Source organism: Hippocampus comes, unplaced genomic scaffold, assembly GCF_001891065.2.
Source record: "Hippocampus comes isolate QL1 unplaced genomic scaffold, H_comes_QL1_v1.1 scaffold9, whole genome shotgun sequence".
Classification (NCBI taxonomy): Eukaryota; Metazoa; Chordata; class Actinopteri; order Syngnathiformes; family Syngnathidae; genus Hippocampus; species Hippocampus comes.
The window spans coordinates 2,008,453-2,032,253 of NW_017805275.1; the positions used below are offsets into that span (position 1 = coordinate 2,008,453).

Below are 23,801 nucleotides of genomic sequence, written 5' to 3' on the forward strand. Positions count from 1 at the left end.
AACGGTTGAGAGTGGTGGCTTCTTTTTTTTCGCCCCCTCTCCTTTCTCGCTGCAGAGAGATGATGCCTTAATATACCATAATAATAATAATAACAATAACAAGCAGCTCCCTGCCAGCTGTATAGTGAGGAAATCAATTTAAATGGCACATTAGGCCAACGGCACCCCAAATCATTTTTTTCTTCTTCTTTTCAACCTGCCTCATCTTGTTACCTCAATCTTGTGTTTTTAAAAGAAATGTGCCTGAGCATCGCCATGGTAACACCGCTGTTAACTCGCCATCTTTTTTTCACATCTCCCAATAAGAACACCCTCATCTTTTCAAAGAATTTCTGCCAAATTGTGTTCAGATGGAGCAAAGGGGAGGGGTGGGGGGTGAGATGGGTGGAGTGGCAGAGTGGGGAAACTGCCAAGAGTCATTTACAATTAATGCGCCCCCCACCCCTTTTAAAAAGTAATTCTCACCAAATATCCCCATCATCCCCATCTGGATGGCACACTCAATCAAGCTCAAGGCTGGAAAGTGGGAGAAAAGGGAAGGGAAGCAGCCTTTTAAGTGAGGCGGGGTTTTTTTTTTTTTTTTTTTTTTACTCCTTGTATCCCAGGGAGGAATTTCGCTTGCATGCCATGAAATGGAGGAGCCCCCACAAAACAGAACACTTAATACAGTCAAGGGAGGCCGACTTGGATCCCATTCAAAACTTATGAGCTTTTAAACTCCCATTTTATGAGAAGATCAGGGGTGGGGAAGCATTTTCCTATCAAGGCCCATTTTAGTTTTTCGAAAGTCCTCTTTCCTAAATTTATGGGAAAATATCCAAGAAATGAAAGCAGCCCCAACAAGGGATTTTTTTTTTTACACAGTGGATACAAATAGTCTACACTCTACACACTCCTGTTCAAATGCCATATCCCAGGCATAAGAAGGTGTGCACACTTGTGCAACGATATCTTTTTTTTTCCTCCTCTCCAAAATATTCTAATTTTCAATTAGGTTGTTCAGGTTACAGTTCACATGAGTGGTGGTAAAACAAAAGGTTAATTATTGATCTCTGTCTGATTGTTTTTATATTACAAAAAACTGGCATTTGAACAAGGGTGTGTAGACTTTCTATATCCACCACACAAAAAATTAAAGGCACGACACCGCCTGTGGAACTTCATTCACATGGAGATCCTGCAAGATGACACAGTTCCACAGAATCCATCTGGCAGGAATATTTCCACGACCGTGTGCTTTTACACAGGAAGCACAACATCACACAGTCAAATTATGAGATGACAGAAGTCGGCAGCGGCAAAACTTAGCATCCGTGACAAAACCAAGTTGTGAGGAAGTATTGAAACATTGAAGAGTTGGACATGGGAATTCAAAACTTTAGAGGCCAAATTAAGCTCACCTCCAAAAGGTTTTACCGGTTCATCTTGAAATTTCACACAAAACCCGACTATCCACTCAACTTTTTCTGAGTACAGTAATGTAAAGTCAGACTTCATGACGGCGATATTTAGTTAAAAAAATGACAGCATACATGGTTTTGTTTCAGTTTGTTTATCATAAAGTAATAACCATCTGACATATTAAAGACAAAAAAAGTATTTATGTAATCATAAAAAAAATAGGAGTAAAAGACAAACACATTTTATCATTCACAGAATGAATATTTTCACTATAAAAATTCTCAAGCTTGTGTGCCCTCTGTTAATTAACCCTACTTAAACTGCACTTAAACAAAAAGGAATGATGGAGCGTGATCGAAACCACAAGTGAATGTTACTCGATAAAATTTAAGTGCAATTGTTTACGTGCCAGCTGCGTTTTCCTCGTTTTGCCGGCGGCTCCTCGGACTTCTGCCCCCCTCGCGTTCGCACAGCAGCGGGGCTGGCCTCCAGTTTGCGTGCCCCCTTGGTAACAGTTGCTTGGGCCCTGGTCCCACTACGAGGGCAAAAACAACGCTTTGCAGTAACAAACATCGAAAAGTGGTAGGCCTGAAGAGATTAGCACCGATGCCCACAGTAAGCACACAATTTTTCAAAATGTGTGTGAAAGTAGCAAAGGCATCAAACCCTGCCTGATTCGTTGATCAGGATTTTTTTTTCTTCCTTTTTGGTGAACGCTGGAAGCAAGTTAAGCGTGAGGTGATGAGGTTGAACTCACCGCGCACCAGCTGCAGTCTCGTCTTTGCCACTCTGTCGACTGGCCCTCGTGGAAGGTTTGCTCGGCTTATTCCTGGAAATTACCAACGAATATGACACTCCTGCCCGCTGTAGCCAAATAGTTTGTGGCATACGATTCTTCGTATGATGCGGTACAGTTGTAAAATTACGCATATGGCGACAGTGATAAAAATGTATTAAATTAACACTGGGCCTGAAGAATTTTGGAAAAGAATCAAATTACAATGGAACTATAAGATACAATGACCGTATTTTCCACACTGTAAGGCACACCTAAAAGCATTCCATTTTCTCAAAAGCTGACAGTGCGCCTTATAATCCAATATGCCTCATTTTTGGATAAATATTCTGATTTCTTGGACGTAGTATTTTAAATGTTCTGTAAAGCGCTCTGATACAGCTGCAGCTTGTGAAAGCTCTATAAAAGGATATCTTAATCTTAATCTTAAATAAAGCTGGTTTGTATTGTATTCCCTTTAGCATAGCGCCATCTATTGGAGGCATAATGCAACAGAAGCCACTATTGTATCTTCTGTTCTATGTGCCTTACAATGCAGTGTGCCCTACATATGAAAACAGTTATATAATAGGCCGTTCTTTGAAGACGTGTCTTAAACTCTGGAGCGCCTTATAGTGCGTATTGTTTTTTTTTTTCTTTCAAAAAATAAGAAATCTTGATTACAATAAAAAATATTAGCTCTACTATAAATTACAGTAAACTAAGATAAAAGCAAATGCAGCATTAACTAATATGAAAACTTTACTACAGTTACAGGTGTAACATTACTAAATACGAAGTGTCGGCCATCATAAAAGTCATACATGACTTGATGTATTGAGATGTACAGGTGCATCTCAATACATTGAGCCACAGAAAACTTTGCAGTACTGTAGTTCATTGCAAAAGTGAAACTCATAATACTGAAGATTTGCAGAATTGATTGATTGATTTTTTTAAATACTTTTGATGATTATTAGCGCTTATAGCTAAGAACCAAAAATGCAGCATCTCAAGAAATGAGAATACTACATTAAGATAATCAAAATGATTTTCATGCCAAATTATGGAGGATTTGGCCTTTTGAAAAGTATTTTACTGTGTTTAATTAATTAATCTGTATATCATGCAACTTTCGCTTTCTAGAATGGCTGAAATAAACTTCTACAATATTCAAATTTATTGAGCTGAGCCCGTACGTGGAGGTCACCAAAGCGGACACGAGGAATCACCTTTCAGCTTCCAGACGAGACGCCAAGCGCGTTGTAGCTCTGCCTTTCGGTTCTTTGCCGCCATCGTCGTCTTTCTCTGCGCCGTCCTCATCCTCGTCATTCTGCTCCGCCTCCTTTTCACCTGCCGTTCTCTCTCTCTTGTCTGCCAGTGGGACCACAGCGGTAAACGGAAAATAATGACACCCTCTTGTTCTTTTCAATCAGAATCACTCATGCGGGGTAACAAAGAAGAACCTGAGTCGTCTGAGGGTGTCGCGGCCTTGGGAGGTCTTCCCCTCCGAGCGGGCTTCTTGGGAGTGGAAACTTGTTGCTCGTCAACCTGAAGACATTCCACAGCACTCTCTCTTACTGGATTCAAGTGAATATGAGAACGACAAAGGAAGTCAAGTAAGAGGATGGCGTTTCAAACTGTCTCGCTCACGTACACTGTCGGGTTTCTTCTCATTGCCGCTCTCCTCCTTTGTCTCCTCGTTGTCTTTGCATGAAGAAGCTGAAAAGGCGTTCACTGATTGAGTCATCATGAATCGCAGCAAACAAGACCGTGTCAAAGTTCGGTCGCTCACTTGTGTCCTTCATGGACTCCACGTGTGCGTCCTTGATGCACTCTTCACTTGTGTACTCATCAGCGGTGTCTGTTATGGCTTCCTCGTTTGTTTCCATAATCGCCTCCTCACTTGTGTTCTTTGTGCTCTCTTCACGAACAGGCTTTGTGGCCTCCTCATGTGTGTCCTCCATCACCTCCTCGCTTGTGTCCTTCAATGCATCATCACTTGTGTTCTTTGTGCTCTTTTCACTGACATTCTCAACGGCCTCCTCACGTGTGTCCTCTCCAGCCTCCTCACGGGTGCCTTTGATGGTCTCTTCACTTGTATTATGAGGAGCTTCCTCACTTTTATCATTTGCAGCCTTCGCAGATGTTACTTGGCTGGCCTCCTCCTCACTTGTGACCTTCATATCCTCTTCGCTTGTATCCTTTCCAGACTCCTCACTTGTGTCCGCAATAGTTTCTTCACTTGTGTCCTTTATTGTTTCCACACTTGTGCTCTTTACAGCTTCCTCATTTGTGTTCTTTACAGTCTCATCACTTCTGTCCATCGTGGGCTCCTCACTTGTTTCCTCAGTTGCCTCCTTAGTTGTGTCCTTCAGGGCCTCCTCCTCACTGGTGTTCTTGATCATCTCGTCTCCCACTTGAGTTTCTCCAGACTTTGCTGATTTCCTCCTCTTCTTCATTGCTGGTTCATCTGAAAATGAGCATGTCACCATTTCAATCTGATATACAGCCAAATCTCGGGGCCTGGACTGGTTAGGCAGTTGAACTCGTGTGTTTGAGCCCAAATGTTTAAAAAAAAAAAAAAAAAAAAAACTACGGTTCCAATTATGCTTGTAACCTCTTTGTAAGTTCCAATATTATCGGTACAGAACTGAATGAAAATTTAAAGACGTTCACCTCTGATATGAATTCATACTTTTTCTTTTGGTTCTCATGGCAAAAATTGAATTCAATCCACACACCATAACCAGAGTGCACATTGAAAATCCCCAATGTTTCAATCAAAATGATTCACCGACAATCAAAGTAAGAAAAAGAATGGCTGAGCGACAGCTTGAACCTGGAAATTTTTTATCCACAGTCAAGGTAGCAGTGAATATATTTTAATAAAAAGCATTAGCAGACTTGTTTGTCGTTTTCTGGACGGTGTTTTACCAGCAGAGTTTCCTTTGGCTGCTGGACGTCTCCCTCTGCGGCTTGGCGTCTTCTCCCTCTTGTCCAATTGCTTCAGCGACTCCTCGTCCTCCACTTCTTCCATGGCTTTGGACGACCGTCCCCTGCGTGGTGTTCTCACCTCTACAGTCTTCGGCTGCTCAGCTTCCTGAAAACGAATGTTTATTTCGAGTTTTTTTTTCCTTCTTGAATAAATCAGCATCCAGTTAAATCTTTGTTGCCATTGAGAGTCTCTGACCTCAAATGATGGTTCCTTTGCACCCTCACCTTCACCTGCCGAACATTGAAATGATTGCTGTCAAATATCAATTTGGCAATGTTGCTGCATTCTTAACATCTACCAGCTTACAATTATGAGCGCATTCATTCACTGCTACGAAATTCTGACTGGACAGCTTGCGTTTACGTCCGCCACGTCCACTGTGTTGCTACGAAAGAAAAGAAAAAAATATTTATAAAAACACCAACAACTGTAGCATCAAGGATGATCCACTCGCTGCGTGTTTAAGAGTTACCTTCTCAGACAGCTCAGAGTTCTTCTCTGGCTCATGGATGTCTGGGCTTTCACCTGGATAGATGGCGACAAAGACATCTAGGAAGCAAACCACCATCAAAATATCAAACAAATCATTCAAAATTACAGAATTACACACTTTCTTCTTTGGCAACTTCTGCTCCACTCTCAGGTTCTGTGCCAACTCCGGGTGGAGAGCAGAGTTCCGCCTAAGCAAGGTGAAGTGAACAAGGTGAAGATCAGAAAGTGACAAAGCTGTGGCCTGTTTCCTTGGGAACAAAAAAAAAAATCTCGCTTACAGTTTGGGCACCACGTTCCTCCTGCTCCTCTTTTTTCAGATCTTTTTTGCCTGATGAAGAGAAGGCGGCAAGTTCACAATATTGAAATAAATAATTACTGTCCCTACATTGTTCCTTTTGAGTAACATTGCACCTGCATTGAATGAACACAGGCACGGTGTAAGGACAGCATTCAAATAAAAAATGATGATGAAACATTTCATTTGTGACATTGACACTGAGAGACATGAATTCAACATTGTAGTCTAGTGGTGCAGAAATGCACTGCCATAAGTGGTGCTTATTTTTAGGACCTGTTGATGTTTCTTTCTTCAAGCAGACGAAAATTAGCATCGATCAAAATTTGTTGGAAATACGGTAATTCAGTGAACCCCGTTCATCGCGGGGGCTTACATTCCACAATGAGTCCATTACATTTCTTTTGTGCTTTAAAAACAGTCATACTTCGAAAAAGACTCTTAAAATCACATTGAAAAAGTATTTAGACACAGCAAAAAAAAATGTGAACATAAAAAGTAGAGAAAATATTGTGTGCATGTTAGATTTGTGACTTGAGAGGCAAGGCAAGGTGGGGCCAAGTCCGTGTGTGACTGTCTGGGTGTGAGCTGCGGCCAAAAGCAACTAATGTGTGAGTGTGTTCATTGGTTTTATGTGTTTTAAATGAATAGCTGAAAAGTACAGTAGCTCCCCAATGGCTTTACAGTAAGTATACTGTAAAAACTCGTCAAAACGGTGATATGACATGAAAAACGATGGCTCTCAACCACTGATGTCCACGATATGGGGTATTTCTGCAACAGTAAAATAGATACTTTGCACAAAAAAACTGTACTGTAATGGGCTGCGGTTTGTGAACCGCAATGAGGCGGGGGAATACTGGACCTCTTGTGTTGGATCTCATTACATGGTGCTGATGTCCCTAATGAAGTGAACCTGCAAATGTATTCAGCCTTTGATCAGAATCTTTACATACCGACACTGACGTCAATCTGCTCCTTGGCTAATGCCTCTTCTGTCTGTAATTCAGATGAAAGAGCATTACATTTTTTTCTTATGTTTATGACAATCAAAGAAAGCGATGTAACGTGAGGGTGGTTTCTCACTTCGGTGCTCATTGCATCAACTTCCGGGTGTGTTTGCTCTAAATGTGAGACGAAAACCGATGGTGCGTCAGATGGTGAAAAGTCATTTTGCAACACAGACGATTCATGTGTTCACCTTGGGGACTGGAAACAGGCTCCACGGTAGGTGCCTCACAAGGCGGCGCAGAAGCATTCCCCTCCGTGTTTCCTATGCCACCATCAGCAACTACATCTTCAATATAACAATCAGCATAAAAAAATTATGCTTTAAAAAAGTCACTGATAATATTCCCGAGCCAAGCAATTTTCATTGAAATACACTGACCATGTTCATCGACAGCTGCTACTTGTTTTTCAGCTGGCTGTGAGTCAGCAGCTCTCTCGCCAGCTTTGGACTCTTCTTCATGCGAAGGAAGGTCACCTGGCTTGCCGTCGTTCTCCTGCACACGCGGACACACACACACAGAATGGTCACGTTACTCATCAAATTGGACATTTAAAATGTTTGAAATTAAGACAGAATTACAAGAAGGTAGGATGCAAATAGGCAAAATAAAAGCTGAGGGGCAACAAAGGTGATTTACCTGAAGAGCAGGCAGCAGAGGCGTTTGACCACTTACTGCATCCATTTCAGATTTATCTGTCAAGAGGAAAACACCACATCTGATTTAAACAAGCACTTACTATTCCAGGGGATATTTGTTTGGCTTTTAGGTGACATTTCAGGATGAAACTAAAATGTAATTGTGTAACTCGACTTAAAAGTTCAGTTTCTTACATATCTGAACATAAAAGTGTCGCCAACTCACAAGCCAAGCTCCTCCAAGGTAGCCTTTCCAAGGAAAATTAAAGTGATCTGTTCAGGACTGCCTACAACACATAATTCTTCCATTTCCTATGTTTCTGTGATTTTATGTCCTGTTTTTATATAATATCTATTTTTACATTGTATTTCCTTATTGTCTGTACAGTGTCCTTGGGTGGCATGAAAGGCGCTTTTAAATAAAATGTATTATTATTATTATCTCCTCTAAACCTTTGAATACACTTTATAGTTGCTTTCAAGGATCAAAGACCTGTTGTGAATTTTCCCTTTCATGCCATTGTTCGGGAACAGCTTGTTCTGTAAAAAGTGCTGAAAGTTTGAACAGTTGGAACAATTTTGAAGAATAGGATAATGAGAACGCAAGCAGTGAGCGCTACGAGGTCTCTATTGTTTCTGTAGACATTCTTATTCTTCTCCGCAAATAATCACATTTTGGAGAAACTAAACATGAAAGAAAACTCGCCAAACTTTGCACACTGGCCAAAAAAATTGACATTTTAAAGTTGCCGTACACAAGTACAAAAAAATGGGTCTGTCGTGCCGCCCATAATCTTTTAACATAGCCCTCTCCCGTTACATTTGACCGACGGCTATGAAAATTAGGAAGCATGTGAAGCGGCCCGAGACTTTAAAAAAAGTTAGCTAAACCCCAAAATGCAGAGGGAGTGAGCTATGAGTATTTGATCATACCATTTTGTGTCATTTTTGCATATTTACAGGGGTCACATTTTTGCCATTGTGTCCTAGACGGTTAACTGATTGACTCAAACTTCTGTACCATCTCAACACCTCAGACAACAACAGGGTAAAAAATAAATCTTTTAAGTTTTCAACATACTATATGACGAGGGTCGGGGCATGGAATTTTATGTTTCATAATTCCTCCTTAAAAGCATTCTTGGTTGTATGCTTCACCTAGATCTATGAAAAAGGGCCGACATACGTATCCGACCACGACCTACAAAAAAGTCTTTTGTAGCTGTATGCTAAACCTAACAGAAAATAATTTTGACTTTAGTTTTTGATTTGGTGCCATTTTTGGCCTTCTATAAGAGGTTGTATTTCAACAAACTAATCCGAGAGTATTTGTCTGATCGTCAAGTTTTACTGTCTTTCATCCCAAAATTTATTGAAAGCTTCTTATTTTGTCACACGCTGTTGCTGTGGCAATGCGCTGTTTGCAAAGATAAATTAGGCTGTTTTTGAGGGTCCAATCCTGTGTCAATACTCATTCAAACTTTCACACATAAGGCCTAGCTAAAAGATTTGAACTGTATTTTCAAGGGTTACTGCCCTATGTGCCACTGCCCCAACGCGCAAGTACCCCAACTTGGCCAGGGTTGCGATGGCCCTTTAAAGCTGCTCAAAGGTCTTTTTGCAATTTGCTTTTCCTCTATATTGTGATTTAATCTGAGATTATTTTTTCAAGATCATCTTCCCACGTATTTTTGACACCATGAGCAAGCAATAATTGAACCATGAAGTAATCTGAAAGTGACAGTACTTTAGGCATTCACAATGACAACTTCACAAAATTCTACCAACCAAATGTATCTTTCACACAAATTATGAATCTACTCAGATTACAACAATAATGCAAATAAACCTGTGGCTTTAGCACTGCAACTATTCATGTCATATTCATGTTTTAGGCAACAATTATGTAATGATATGGAAACATGCAGACTGCATTTCTTAGGCAGTGAACTTATCCAGCGACAATACATGTACTGTATATATAAAAAAAACAAAATGTGCCAACTTTTTGTTTTCTTATTTCCAAATTGCAGCCTCTGTGATTTGAAAATTGCGCTCTATACTATCATGTCAGCCCTAACTCAAATTAAGGTCACCTGGAAAGGCTATACTGCATTTGAAGTTCATTCTGAAATTACAAGCCACAAGCCAAATATGCCAAACTGGTTGTGAGTCGCGCAAGTTGACTATCAAACAATAAGAATTACCTTCACTGTTCCATTTGCCATCATCAATCTTCACAGTCTGGTATGCAAAGGGTGACGATTCAGAAGGATCTTCTTGTGGGTTTTGCTTGTCCTCGGGTGCCGCCGCGTCCTCCTTCAGTCTTCGACTCACGAAGCTGGGGGGCAGAGCACTGTCGGGGTCCATGGAGAGCAGCGTGAGGGCCGCCTCTTTCATCTTCATGTCGGCGTCCTGAAGCGTCACCTGCAGTTGGCTGTGCTCTCGACCGCCGGCGGCGTGCAGCCTGGCGTCCATGGCCGAGGTGCACACGTCCACAAGTGTCAGCAGAGCGTCGGCCTCCGGAGGCACGATGGGCATTTCCAGCACTCGCGTTTCGTTTTCGAGTGTGATGTCGCTCAAAAGTTGACGTGTATCGTGGGAGGAGGAGATGCCAACCGGATCAGGGCGCACCGCTTGCATTGGCACCTCCTCAGCCTCAACGGAAAGAGCCGTGTCTGACTTGTCGACTTTGTCTTCTCTGGTAGCTTTCTTCTCCTCGTGGTTTTCCTCTTTCTTCTCTTTCCGGTCCACTTTTTTCTTTCCGCACTTGACTTCAGGCTCTTCAGTGCTTCTCCTTTGCTCCTTCACAGTTACCTCTTTCTTTTTCTCCTTCTCAGGTTTGCCGGCAGCCGAGGCCCCACGGATGTCCAACCCGTGAGTTTTCTTGTCCATCTTTGATGCCGGGTGAGACTTGGGCTCCTCTCTGGATTTGGACTTTCCCATTGCTTTTCCTTTCTCCGCTGGCTTGACTCTTTTTGGGGAATTGTCACTGTCAGCAAGAGTCTTGTTGGGGTGCTCGGCTTTCGTCTTTTCTTTGTTTTCAGTTTTTAGTTTGTCTACTTGCCGGTGTTCACTGTGGCTCTTGGACCTTTTCAGGACGTCTTTGGAGTGTTTCTCCTTCTTCTTGCCACCATCCACTGCCTGTGTCACCTCAGGTCGATCCTCCAAGTAGCCAGAAGAATCGGGGCGGAGCAATTGCTTTGAATCACTCTTTGTTGTTGTTTTGTCACCTTTGATCTTGTCCTTCTCTTTGATCTTGTCTTTGTCACGGCTCTTGTCTTTCTCAACAGACTGGGCCCGCATCCTCTTGGCTGAAGCCTCGTCAGCCTCACAGGCAGACGTTTTCTGTTCCTTCGCACCGGTCATTTTCTTGTCATTTTTCCCTTTCGGCTTCTTCTCACCTCTCTCATCGGAGGACGTCTTGGCAGAAATACTATCCTTTTGCTGGTGTTCATTGGCCTGGGGTTCAGATTTCTTCTCCTGCTTCTGTTTGATCTTGAGGTGCTCCTCCGACAAGGTGCGTTCCTTTTCTTTGCGCTCCTTGCGGGACGGGCGGTCAAATTTTCCGACGGAGCGCTGCCTGAGCGCCTCCTGTGAGCCCAGCTCCAAGTCCAGGATGAAGGAGTGCGTGCGAGTTTTGTCAGGGAGCGTCTTGGCATCTCCGGAATCCTCCGAGATGCTGCCGCTCCCGCTTAACCTTCGGTAACTCTCTTCAGGGGCCGAAGGCTCGGATAAATTTCTCACCAGCTTCTGTTGTAGGCTGCGCAATGGTGTTGATTTTACTTCCTGAAAAGGACAAAATGGCTCGAGCTCATTTAATCTATTTTTCTGTCACTCGTCATTTGGGAGCTGAAGCCTGTCCCAAACATTCACACTCATATTAACATCTATGGACAACTTTAGAGGCATCAAAGAACACAACATGAATATTTCTGGAAAAAGAAAAACATACAAACTCCACACGGGAAGGCCAGAACCAAGATTGAAACCCACCCCGCAGAACAGTGAGGCAGACATGTTAACAACTACCAATTGCTATTGTTGAATTTAGTTTCATCCAAGATGACGGTAACGTACTGGCTTCTTAGATGTTTCTACTGCTTCTCCTTTTTTCTTACTGGTCATGTCTCCTTCTCTCCTAAACAAACACAAACATGAGCAGATTACATTCGGGGGGGTGGCAACGAAACAATACTGAGAGACCTTTCAGATTCACCTTGAGTCGAGCTTCCGCTTTCTGCTGAGAGCAACTTTTTTCTCCAGAACTTTCCGCTCTTTACGGGCTTCTTTGGCTCTGGGCGTCTCAAGCCCATCAGGCAGGCTGCTCTTCTGTTTTTTCTGATCTGTGCAGTAACATGATGACCAAGTAATACAACTGAATGATTTTTCTTGAATGAGGTATCCAATCAATACAAAATCCTCGATCTTCAGATTGAAGTGTGTATTCTGCCCATATTTAGTCATGCCGTATAACTTTCCCATGCCCGCAGCGTAACTTGGCGTCCTTGAAGCAATCATCACTTAAAATTGGAACACTCCCTACTGGAGACCTTGTAGAGACGCACAGACATAGGAATGCACCAGTTGATACAAGCTAAGAATCGGTTTAGGAGAAACGAAAGTCCTCATGCCTCACCATGAGTTTTGGTACCACCCTTCTGATGATATACAGTAAATATAATGTTCCTTCTTTGCACTCGTGACCACCACAGCCATTGTCTGTAAATCGCAGGTGCCCGGAATATTCTGCAAATAAACCCTTCGAAGGTACTGTTCATCGACTCCAGCCTGTATTTGGATAACCAACATCCTCTTTGTCCGAAATTCAACGAACACGCATGAGAAAGAAGGCCACTTTGCCCCCAACAACATGCAAGGCCATATTTGTATAATATACACTATGAATTAACCACAGTAAATTAATATTGGGCAAGAGACCACATAAAAGAAAGGAAAACAACCGGAGTTCTGGACACACTTTATCATGTCCAAATTTTTGACTGTTACTCATTGTATTTATTGTAGTATGCATTTTATTTATTCATCCGAATAAATTTACTACTCAGATGTTAATTGGCTGTGAAAAGAGTACAGTATATTTAAATCAATTGTTCGGTCAGTTTCGAGTTTGAAGATATCAAGAGTTGAGGAGCTTGAAGTCAATTTGTGTGCCAAAAGGAACAAACAATCAGGCCTAATTGGCACAAAACAGATTGGACCTGGTAGCAGAGGATGATGCTGAAACGTGAACACGCACACCAAATCCATGAGAGAGGAGGGCAATCCAAGTTGAGCTACCTTGTTCTTCAGACTGTGCTGCTTTCTGCTTGCGTTTCTCTTCCAGTCGCTCTCGATTTTGCTGCCTTTTGAGCAGACGTTCCTCTTTGTCCTTGGCCTGTAGAGAACATTGAAGAGACCCACATGGTGATATACGACTCTTGGGCTGAACGATTTAGAAAAATCATCTAATTTTCTCCCTCAATATTGCAACTACAATATACAGTTGTGCTCATAAGTTTACATAACGGTACTTGTAAACTTATAAGCACAATTGTCTTGTTCAATTAGTTTTTCAAGGCCCTCTAGGCATTTATATTTTAACAAACAAGCAATAAATCAGTTGATTTTACAAAAAAAAAAAAGATTTCTTCGACATAAATGTTTATAGGTTAGGCTAACTAAACACTGACTTGCAGCCTTTCAGGTATATCAACTTCAGAAAATTCTTCAAAACAAGTATGTATTAAAGGTCAAGAGTGAAGTAAATATTTTGACTAAATTGTTAATTTTTTTTTTTTCAGTTAACAATACATCTGCTGATGCACAAGCTTGGACACATCATCAGTGTTGTATCCTGGACTCACTGGGTGTTTCGGGTCTTGCAACAGACACCCTCATCCAGGCGACCCGGCCGAGGTGATCAAGCCTCGGCCTGTGTCCAAGTGGCATGCTACACCCACTACAACCACTGCTCTCCCCTTTTCAACCAGAGCCATCTGGAGGCTTTTTCTGCTGCCTCCACGTTGTTGCCTATGGCCCTTCTACGGTTGGCACCCGTTATGCCTAGTGTGCTGTAGGCTTTGCTCAGGGAGTGGCTGGCAAACCCCCGACTGCCCACCTCCACTGGCATACACTTGGTCTTCCACCCGTTCCTCCGACAGTCCTCCACCAGCTCCTGGTACTTCTCCCTCTTTCTTTCATGGGCCTCCTCCATCCTCTCCTCCCAGGGGACATGATGGCGTTTGACTAATGGTTTAGTAGAACGAATGGCAACCTGCAACAACAGTAGCAAGCGTCATTTTGCCACTTGGGTTATACCATCTCAACTAGACCCAGTCTCGGGCAGTGGAGAGCAAACCAGCAGAGCAGTTTCTTGGTGTTTTCTCCGGCCTTTGTCCTTCCCTGACAAAGCGGATGGCCTTAGCTGTGGCTTGGGTGTATCGGCTTCCCTCTATCCCCTTGCTGATTGCTTCAGCGATGGATTTGAGGACCTGGTCATGCCTCCATCGATACCGGCCCTCACCCAGCGCCTTGGAGCAGTTGCTCAGGATGTGTTCCAGTGTCCCTGTTTTGGAACACAGGGGGCAGGCAGGTGTTTCTATTTTGCCCCATGTGCACAGGTTGGATGGGCTTGGGAGGACATCGTAAACCCCCTGGATCAAGAACTTGATCCTCTGGGGATTCCACCGCCAGATGTCCTTCCAGGTGACGCTCCGCTCCATCGCCTGCTCCCACTTCATCCAGGCGCCCTGCTGCCGCATGGCCACTGCTCTGCTGGTTCTCTCCTCCTCGACTGAAGCTCGCACCTCCTCCTGCACCAACCTCTGCCTCTCTCTTCCGCTGGCACGGTCAAAACGGGTTGCTGGTTGTCTCCCCAGTCCGGCTCTGCCTTGCGCCACTGTTCCCAGGATGGCCCTGTGCTTCAGTCGTGACTCTGCTTGCTGGACCTCATCGGCTGCCTTCCACTTTCTCCCTGTCCTCACAACGATCCCTGCCCCGGACACTTTGGCATCTCTGGATCCAGAGTACTGCAGGTGTTCCCGTGCCCGTGCCACAATGAACTCCTCTCTGACTGAACTGAAAGGGAGCCTGAGCTTGTTGGTGTTCCCATACAGCCCAATGCTACTTAGGCTGCGTGGTAATCCCAGCCATCTTCGCAGATAGCTGCTCACCTTCTGCTCAAAACCTTCCACCACAGTCATGGGGACCTCATAGATGAGGAGAGGCCAGAGAATTCTTGGGAGGATCCCATGCTGGTAGACCCAGGCCTTGAATCTTCCAGGGAGCCCAGACTTGTCCACTGTCCTTAACCAGCCCTCCAGGTCAGCACTGGTTGCCTTGATGGAATCTGCATCCTTCAGACTGCAGTTGAAGACCTTTCCAAGGCTCTTCACTGGCTTCTCAGTGACTGATGGGATCTGATGTACTCCCAGGCTGAAGCGGAATCTGTCTGTGACCTTCCCCTTCTTCAGAACCAAGGACCGGGACTTTGCCGGTTTGAAGCTCATGCGTGCCCACGCCATGACGCGCTCCAACCCCTGGAGGATCCACCTGGCTCCTGGTACAGCTGTTGTTGTCACCGTGAGGTCATCCATGAAGGCTCTGATGGGAGGTTGCCTCACTCCAGACTTGCTGAGGGGACCTCTGCATTCTGGTTCAGCTGCCTTGACCAGCATATTCATTGCCAGCGCAAAGAGGCTTACTGAGATTGTGCACCCAGTGATTATGCCAACTTCCAGCTGGTGCCAGTCAGATGTCATCTCGCCAGAGGAGACTCTCAAGCTGAACTTGCTGTAGTAGTCCAGAATGAGGTGTTTCACCTTCTGGGGAACATGGTGTCTCTCCAGTGCCACTCCTACCAGCTTGTGGGGTATCGAGCCATAGGCGTTAGTGAGATCCAGCCATAGCACCGCCAGATCCCCTCTGCCTTCTCTCGCCTCCCTGATGAGTTGGGTTACCACGCCTGTGTGTTCCAGGCAACCAGGAACTCCCGGTATTCCACCCTTCCTCCATGACTGGGCGATCTTACCTCTCCTCCAGATCACCTTCAGAGCCCTCCAAAGCCGATGTCGTAGCTTTGGGCAGTTCTTATATACCTTATACGGCACTCCGCTTGGACCTGGTGCTGAGCTTGACCGTGCTCTCCGCACCACTTCCTCCACTTCACTAAGGCAGGGCTCTTTGAGGTTGAACTCCGATGTAGGCTCTGGTGGCATTGTCAGTGCATCGCATGGACCCAGCGGCTGTTCTCTGATAGGGTCACTGTACGTGGCCTTGAGGTGGTCATTGATGGCATCCTTGGAGCAGGTAAGGCGGCCAGACCTCTTTTGACCAAGAAGCTGCTTGGTCAACTTGAAGGGATTGGCCAGGAAAGCGGTTCTTTTCCTGGCCCTCTCTTTCCGCCTCCTCCTGTGGAACTCCGCCCTCCGCAGGGTCAAGAGTTGCTTCCTTAGAGTTGCTCTCAGATCCGCTAGGCCAGCTCTCTCAACTTCCCCTGCTGTCTTGTACTGCCTCTTTAGCAGCTTGAGCTCTTCCCTGAGACTCTGGATTCTCCTTGCTCTGTGGTTTGGAGCATAGGCCAATGGCGTGGGCTTGGGTGCCTCCGTTCCAAAGCGCTCAGCCGCGATGTTAACTATGCGAGTGGTCATCGTTTCAAGCCGACGGTCCACGTCCCCTTTGGCTGTCACTTCCAGGACCCGATCTACATCCTCATCAAACTGCTGCCACTCGGTTCTCTTTGAGGATTGGGGCCACTGGATCCTTGGTCTGGCCGAAGGCGCAGAGCCTGTTGTTATGGTTGGAGCTTGTTGGTTCTGGAGGCTCTGTGGGTTGTTGGGAGATGATGCTGTTGTTTCTTGGGGGCTTAGGGTGGCATGTGAATTGTTAGCAGCGGGTACAGGCGACACTAGGAGGCTCTGGGCACTGTGGGTTGCCTCCGGGCCTGGCTCCTCCTGCGTCTGACCAGAAGTGACTTCTGTGCGTTGTGCCGACATTGCCGCTGACAAACATTTCCTCCTGCCTTGATGTATTCTTAAACCCTTCTGATTCTTGCAGGTTTTACCGCAGATGCATTGAACTGTCGTTGTCGTTATTCCGTTGTCCTGGGTCGTCGTTCTTAAATCCGTCCTGTTGGGGTGCTCATCCTCCCCCCCTCTCGGGCACCCCTGGGGGTATTTTTCCATTGTCGTGTCTGTAGCTTGCTTTGGGTTCTTCCTCTCAGAAGAAGTGGCTTGGGCTGCCAACCCTCCCCACCCCGGTTTGCCGTCTCTCCGGCCGTCCTCTGTCTTTCCAGATGTCACCACCCTTTTCGTGGTCGTCACCCAGTCTATTCCTGGTCGTCACTGGTGCTCCCAGAGGTTTCAAATAATCATTTTCCCAAGTGAGTTACTGATGAGCGACAAACCTGGAAGTGTGACGTCACCTAAAGACAACAGTATGGAAACTAGGGCAAGTGTACAAAGCCAGTCAGAAATCGGTTCGGAAAGCGACGTTTCAAACTCATCTGAGGTGATCCAAGAGTTGGAGGAAGAGGAGGTTGTTGGCAAGGTGTATGTTGTACCACACATGCACGAGCCAGATGCTCAGGATGCGGAAAATGTTGTGCCCAAACGGCCGGACGCAGAGTTGGGAGATGAGACCCTTCATAACTGGAAGAACGGTAAACTGTATAGGCTGCGGTTATTAGCCTATTGTTATTGTTTGCAATTCGATGCTGTGCTGTGCTGTAAACTGAGCATGATGGGATTACCTAGTCTGTCCATGTATTCCTGCTAGCACTGAGAGCGCAAGTCATAGTGGGTTTGTGTCCTACACTGTCATCGCTAAGGTAGTTCTGTTGTTTTGTCGGCCACTCAGTACATTATACCGGCAACATTGTTAGTTGTAAACCATTACAGAGGATTTCATCCATGCACTCATTTAATTTGAATGTTTTCATACAGGATTAAATCCATGTACACGAATAATACTTTGAATCGAATGTTTTCATCAACAACAGCCAGAGTTAATTATTGAGGAGCACAACTACCGTTTTTTGGAAATGCGGTTGAGAAAACAGAGGTCTTCTAAGTGGACCAAGAATGCTCGTCAACACTGGCATGAAATTCATTTGCTTTGCGTGAATCAAACTGTATCCTTCCAACGTTGTGGTCCATTTACAAGCCCTATCCTTTTCTTTTGGCCACTCAAACAACTGTTTGCCTGAATGTGAACAGTGCATCGCCACGCAGCGTCGAGGTATTTTGCCAAATAACTCGCTAACAATGGCACAGAGCAGTTGACGGGACAATCAACAATGCATTACAATGACTGACTGGCGAGTCATCATTCTGTAAATGACGTCAGTCGCCGGAGATCGTTGAACAAAAGCATTTTCGTTGTAAAGCGTGTTGCTATGGGTCGAACTATGAACCTGGGCGGGTTGCATTAAAAAAGTAACAAAAGTATGCTTGAAATTGTTTTAGCACTAAGTATTACTCAAAAGATGGTTGGCCAAGTGTACTTCACACTTGACCTTTAAACATATTATAAGTCAGTCATCCATCAGTCATAAATCAGATAACAACAATACAAAAAAATCTGTCATAAATTTGAGATTAGTTTATCCCACCAAATAAGGTTTGTGGGCAGTGGCTCACACATGCGTATGTCTTCCAGCATACTAATGTATATTTTCGAAAGCCGGAAAAATAGTGAGCGTGAAGAGAAGCTGCCTCTTGTAGAGAAATTATTCTTTCTTTAAAAAATTTGAAAATGCGTTGTTTCTGTTCACAAATACTCCCGTTAGAAGAAAGATGAAAACTCCCAACATATTTACTTGAGTTATGAAAAAAGGCATTTTTTATGGCCAACTTCTGTACCATATTTTTTTTACTTTTATTGCTGAAAGAGTGAGGGTATGTTTCATTCTTTGGTGACATATTGCAGGCTGCTTTGACTTCACACTTCCACTAGATGTCCCTAATGATGTCCCCCAAATGTTGCTTGCACTGAAGCACCAAAGCTTCGAGTTTGTTTCAGCACAATTTGAAATAAAGCCTCGAAGCTTCCTGACGATTCACCCGCTCATCTCTATGTTTAATGAAACAATGACATGTAAACATGTGGACTGCACTTTTTAAGCAGTGAACTTATATTGACACTATATAAAAAATAAAGTATACATAAATAGAAGTTCAGAGTGTCCCCCGCCTACAGCCCAAAGACAGCTGGGATAGGCTACAGCACCCCGCATGATTCTTGTGAGGATAAAGCGGATCGGAAAATGGATGGATGGAGAAGAGATTAAAAAAAAAAAGATTCGTTATTTTTCAAAATTTTCAGCTTTGCGATGTGAAAATTGCATTTTATGACATTGTGAAGTTGATTTGAATTTGATTCATTTTTCAACCCTACACAATGGCGTTAAATTTATTTTTTATTTTTTTACGGTACAAGGAAGGAAGTCATGTTTTATTTGTTTTCATTAGCAAGATCCAAGAGCCGATTTTTTTAAATTATGGCAGATTGGCTAGAAGTGCATATGCACACTATTTTATACTTATCGAACAAAATAATGTAAATTCTTTGACGAATCCTCATGTGTCCAACTCACCACAGATCTCCGCCGTTCTTCGACAGTGACCTCGTCATCTGAGTCGCTATAGTAACGGGAATAAAGGAACGGCTTGTGCACGTAGGCCTTGCGGCGAGGTTTACTCTCTTTGCCTTCCTCTCCAGTCTCCTCGCCCGCTTCTTTCTTGTCTGAGTTCACACCTTAAAAGTGGAAATCGAAGGGGAAAAAAAAATCATGAGCTGACATATGTGTATAGTTATCTGTGGTCAAAAGAAAGAAAAAAAAAAAAGAAGTGAGACCATCGGGTGCATGCTCGCCCTCCTCAGAGGAATCGGACAATGGCTGCTCATCATCGCTTTCCCCTTCGAATGATGACAGGTCGCTGGTGTGCACAGAACTCACAGTGATGTCACTCAAGCCGTCCAAGTCAGAGTCCTCCAAAGAATACTCTGCAAATGATGATGCCACAAACCAACACTAAATATTAGGTCACAAAATAAGGCTATTTGCACATGCTCAGTGATGTTTTTAAAAGAACAGTACATTATATAATTTTATATATTCCTATTCCCTATATTCCTACGACACTGAAATGAATAAAAATGCCATTAATCCATTCCATCCTCTCAAAACAAAATTTTTTGAACGTGATTTTAAAGTTGAAAAAAAAAGCAGAAGAAAGAATTAAATATGTTTTGTATGATGTTTGATTCTTTGATTGTGCAGTTTCCCCCGGTGTGTCTGCCGAGGCCGCCTGGACAGACATATGTAAGTAAACGGAGACGGCCACAACTACTCAGTAAGATGCAGCAATGGAAGTTGTTTGTTGCAAAGGATTAAGAATATAAGACTGAGTGTTTTTATATTGTCTGTCTAGATGTCTTGCTCCACTGCTTGTGTTCAACATCTGTAGCCTAAAAGGTTATAACAATACAACACAATGCTATTCGTTAGTTAGTCTATAATGTTTTACATTGTTTGTTAGCAATTCGTTAAGTGGACTTTCCTTAGGCATTGTCCTTGTTTTAAATATACAACGTGGAAACTTAGGTTGAGAGCAGACTTCAACCGAGGGTGGCACTTAACAGTTTGAAGCCTCTTTTTGAAGAATTGTTCATTCTTTGTGAAAACAAATCTCAAATATTTGTTTGCAAGTCAAAGCGAGGTAATCTGCTGAAGGACGGCTCATATCTCAAAACTATTTTCTGACATGTCATGGACTAAACCAGCAATTAAAACTGAATGAATTGCTTAACTACACAGTCACTGACCTTCCTTTATCCTCTCTTTGGCTTTCTGCTTGGCCTGGTTGCTATCTTCTTCCTGTTTGTCCTCTGAAAGTTTCTCAGTTGTTTTACCGCCCGCTTTCGGTTTCTCTTCAGCCTGGTCTTCAGCTCGCAGCTCTTCCTCCTCCATCTTTACCTCCTCCGTGGAAATTTCCTTCCCGATGTCCATCTGGTCCGGAGGGTCGTCCGTCTTTACCTCTAATTCCTGGAGCTCCGCCACCAGCTTTGCTTCGTCTGTCTCTACCTGCTCAGTCTTTATGTCTTCCTCCTCATCCAGACTCATGTCCTGCTCGCCGTCCTCAATGGGCTCATCGTGGGCTTTACCACCCTTCTCGGTGGACCTGATGTTGGCCTCCTGGTTGAGAGAAGTGATGGCGTCCAAGATGGACAAGGCGTCTGTGGCAGCAGTGGGCGTCGACACAGATGTTGAGGCTAAACAATAAAATGGTCAGAATTAACTACAATGAAAGCTTACACTTGATCACACAACATCACTCTGGTAGTTAATGGGTGGATGAGAAGGTGACTGAACGACGACATCACACGCACCCTGCTGTGGGATGATGGCGTCCACTTTGATCTCTGTCGAGGGCATCGGCACTGGCAGCTCCTCAGTGCTGGTACCAGGCGACATAAATTGGTTGACCACTTTCTCTACCTGTGGCCTGAAGATGTGGTTGACTTTGGGATCCACCACCTGGGCCACGATTCTGTCTACTCCTTGTTCCAGCATGCCAGATCTAAGAGGGATAAATTCCTTTGAGTTTTTTCAAGTTTCATTTCAAACTTGAAAACATGGAGAGCAGATGTTAAAAAAAAAAAAAAAAAAAAAAAAAACTTACTGCAACACAAGCTGCCTGATGTTGTTTCGCAACTGATTTTTGTTCAACTGGGGGCTCCAAGTGTGGTTGGAGAGGTGATTGGAGACAAAGTTGTCGACTCGTTGTTTCAAGTTCAGATATGCTGGCTGCAAAACATATGCAAAAGTTGAATGGTCTGTGCATTGAGGTATAAATTGTATAGATGCTTTTTTAATTTACCATGGTATGTTGTAAATAAAACATTTGTTAAAATTATAGTCACTGTTACACTCATCTACAACATACATTTCCTAAAAAGAAGGCAAAATGCATGCTAAATGTTGATGTTTTATTTTCATCTACTGTATTGGATTCAACTACACAAGCAGTTATCATGGTCATACTAATTTCTTAGTTCTGAGTTTCTCAATGTGCTCTTAAAATGCCCATTAACCAACACAACGAATCCATTTTGGGGGTTATTTTTAACAATGTAGTTTCTCTACTGTTTTGATTGATTGCAACTTGTGACAACTATTGCAGAATATTTCAAGGATTCTTGAGAGTCAGCTTTGTTTTGAATGAAACGGGCACATATTTCACACTAAGAAGAATCTTGAGACGGCTGAATCAGTTTTTCCAGTATTGATAGACATCATTTTTGGTACATTTTTCTTTAGTAGTGTGCCGTTACATTTTGCAATTGTAAAACGAGTGCCTTGGTTCAGTAAAAATTGAAGACGACCACTACTTGAAAGGAGATTGGCATCATAAATAGTTTCACATTTATCGATATATTTTACACCTATAAACCTCACAAAGATGCTGTCAGTCCAGCATCAACATCATTTGTGAAACACGCATCAAGAAAACCTGGACGACTATTGAATGGAGACCACTGGCAGGATTGCTGGTAGAGTAAAGAAACAGTAACTATCCATCCATCCATTTTCCGATCCGCTTTTCCTCATGAGGGTCAGGTCGCGGGGGGTGCTGGAGCCTATCCCCGTCGTCTTCGGGCAGTAGGCGGGGGACACCCTGAACCGGTTGCCAGCCAATCTCAGGGCACACACAGATAAACAACCATCCGTGCTCACACACACACCTCGGGACAATTTTGACTGTTCCGTTAACCTGTCATGCATGTTTTTGGAATGTGGGAGAAAATGGGAGCACCCGGAGAAAACCCACGCAGGCCCGGGGAGAACATGCAAACTCCACACAGGGAGGCCGGAGCAGGAATCTGCACTCTGAGTTCGACGCGCTAACCACTGGACCACCGGGCGCCCGAAAGAGTAACCTCACTTTAAAATGTTGGAATAAATCGCGATTCGTTGTACACGATGAGTACTTTTGCAGTACTGTCGTACTTAGTTGTTGTTAGCTAGCTTATTCCAACACATGCAGTGAGGAGATGTGATCTGTACTTTTGAACAAAAATAAACACTGAAACGTTCAATGTGTAATGTACTGAGACTGTATTCATTTCGTTATGTTGTTACCTTCGTGTCGACGTCTGCAAGGCAGTCCCTCCTGAACTGGTCAAAGAGTCCTTGTGTTTTTAAGTGATTGACGATCATTGACACTAGTTGCGGATCACCCGGTGGTAAACCCGCCATGATGAAATCAAACCGATTAATTTTTAATCATTAAATTTAAGCATATGGGACCGAAAGAGAGAGTTTTTGTTTTGGTACACAACGGTATAAGCGGTTTCAACCCGGAAGAGTTTAAGTACAACATTTTAGTGAACCGGAAATAGAACACATTTCCTGTTTTTAAAAATATAATGAATATTGTATTTCTTTCACGATTGCACAGTTGTAAATTATTAAATAAAATAATGCAAAAACGCTGAATGAATTACGTATGTATATGTATTGAGTCTCAAAACAAACAGGTACTTCATAAATTGCTTATTTGATAAATTGACTCTAAATTCCCATTGTCTTACTTAGAAATAATTTAGTTGTACTGTAATCAATCAGCCAATTATTTGATACATTGAAACAAAAAATAACCGAACAATGCATGCGAAATCTATTGTTTTACTTATTTGAAAAATTATAAAATGTTAAAAACTAAAACTAACAGACAAAAGTGTTTAGTTTAATAGCGTTACATTTCATTATTGACGATAAATCAATTAACTAACTCCTTGTTCATATGAATAAATGTGGTTTTCAATAATTAGATCTTTTTTACATGAATATATTAACAAATTATTGTATCAAATCAATACAAAAATGTCAAACGGTTTTAAATTATATTACTTTTTAAAGTCAATTAACCAGTTATTTAAAGACATAAATCAATACATTTTAACGAACACATTTTAAGGAAAACCACTGAATAAATGCAATTAACGTTACAGCACACATGATAATGTAATTGGAGGAATGTTGATTTCTTTTGCTCAGCTCTGCTCCCGATTACTGTCGAACAGCAAACATTTCGCTACGTTCTGCCCCTGTATTCCAGTTACTCTGGGGACATCTAACGCTGAGAGTGGCACAATTGGCACAAGTAAAAATATTTTCATGGTCAAA

The 23,801-nt window shown here is 43.3% G+C and overlaps 1 protein-coding gene across 3 annotated transcripts; it reads right to left on the minus strand.

Moving 5' to 3' along the window:
• Window positions 1–1,536: 1,536 nt before the first annotated feature.
• bod1l1 (biorientation of chromosomes in cell division 1-like 1) lies at window positions 1,537–22,984 on the minus strand. 3 transcript variants are annotated; one of them, XM_019870013.1, is made up of 27 exons: window positions 22,755–22,984; window positions 21,295–21,419; window positions 21,002–21,192; window positions 20,438–20,884; window positions 19,466–19,615; window positions 19,206–19,366; window positions 12,911–13,007; window positions 11,829–11,955; window positions 11,690–11,750; window positions 9,817–11,398; window positions 7,611–7,666; window positions 7,352–7,466; window positions 7,163–7,252; window positions 7,048–7,085; window positions 6,918–6,960; window positions 5,945–5,994; window positions 5,785–5,854; window positions 5,647–5,699; window positions 5,481–5,559; window positions 5,370–5,407; window positions 5,114–5,279; window positions 3,972–4,649; window positions 3,834–3,898; window positions 3,643–3,727; window positions 3,409–3,550; window positions 2,159–2,230; window positions 1,537–1,936 (listed from the first exon to the last, which is right to left on the minus strand). In XM_019870013.1, the coding sequence occupies exons 1-27, from the start codon at window positions 22,869–22,871 to the stop codon at window positions 1,789–1,791; spliced, it is 5,046 nt and encodes a 1,681-aa protein (XP_019725572.1). In that variant the 5' UTR covers window positions 22,872–22,984; the 3' UTR covers window positions 1,537–1,788. The 3 variants fall into 3 exon arrangements, with proteins under 3 accessions (XP_019725572.1, XP_019725571.1, XP_019725570.1); XM_019870012.1 differs by having other exon boundaries at window positions 5,370–5,404; window positions 7,163–7,258; XM_019870011.1 differs by having other exon boundaries at window positions 7,163–7,258.
• Window positions 22,985–23,801: the final 817 nt, after the last annotated feature.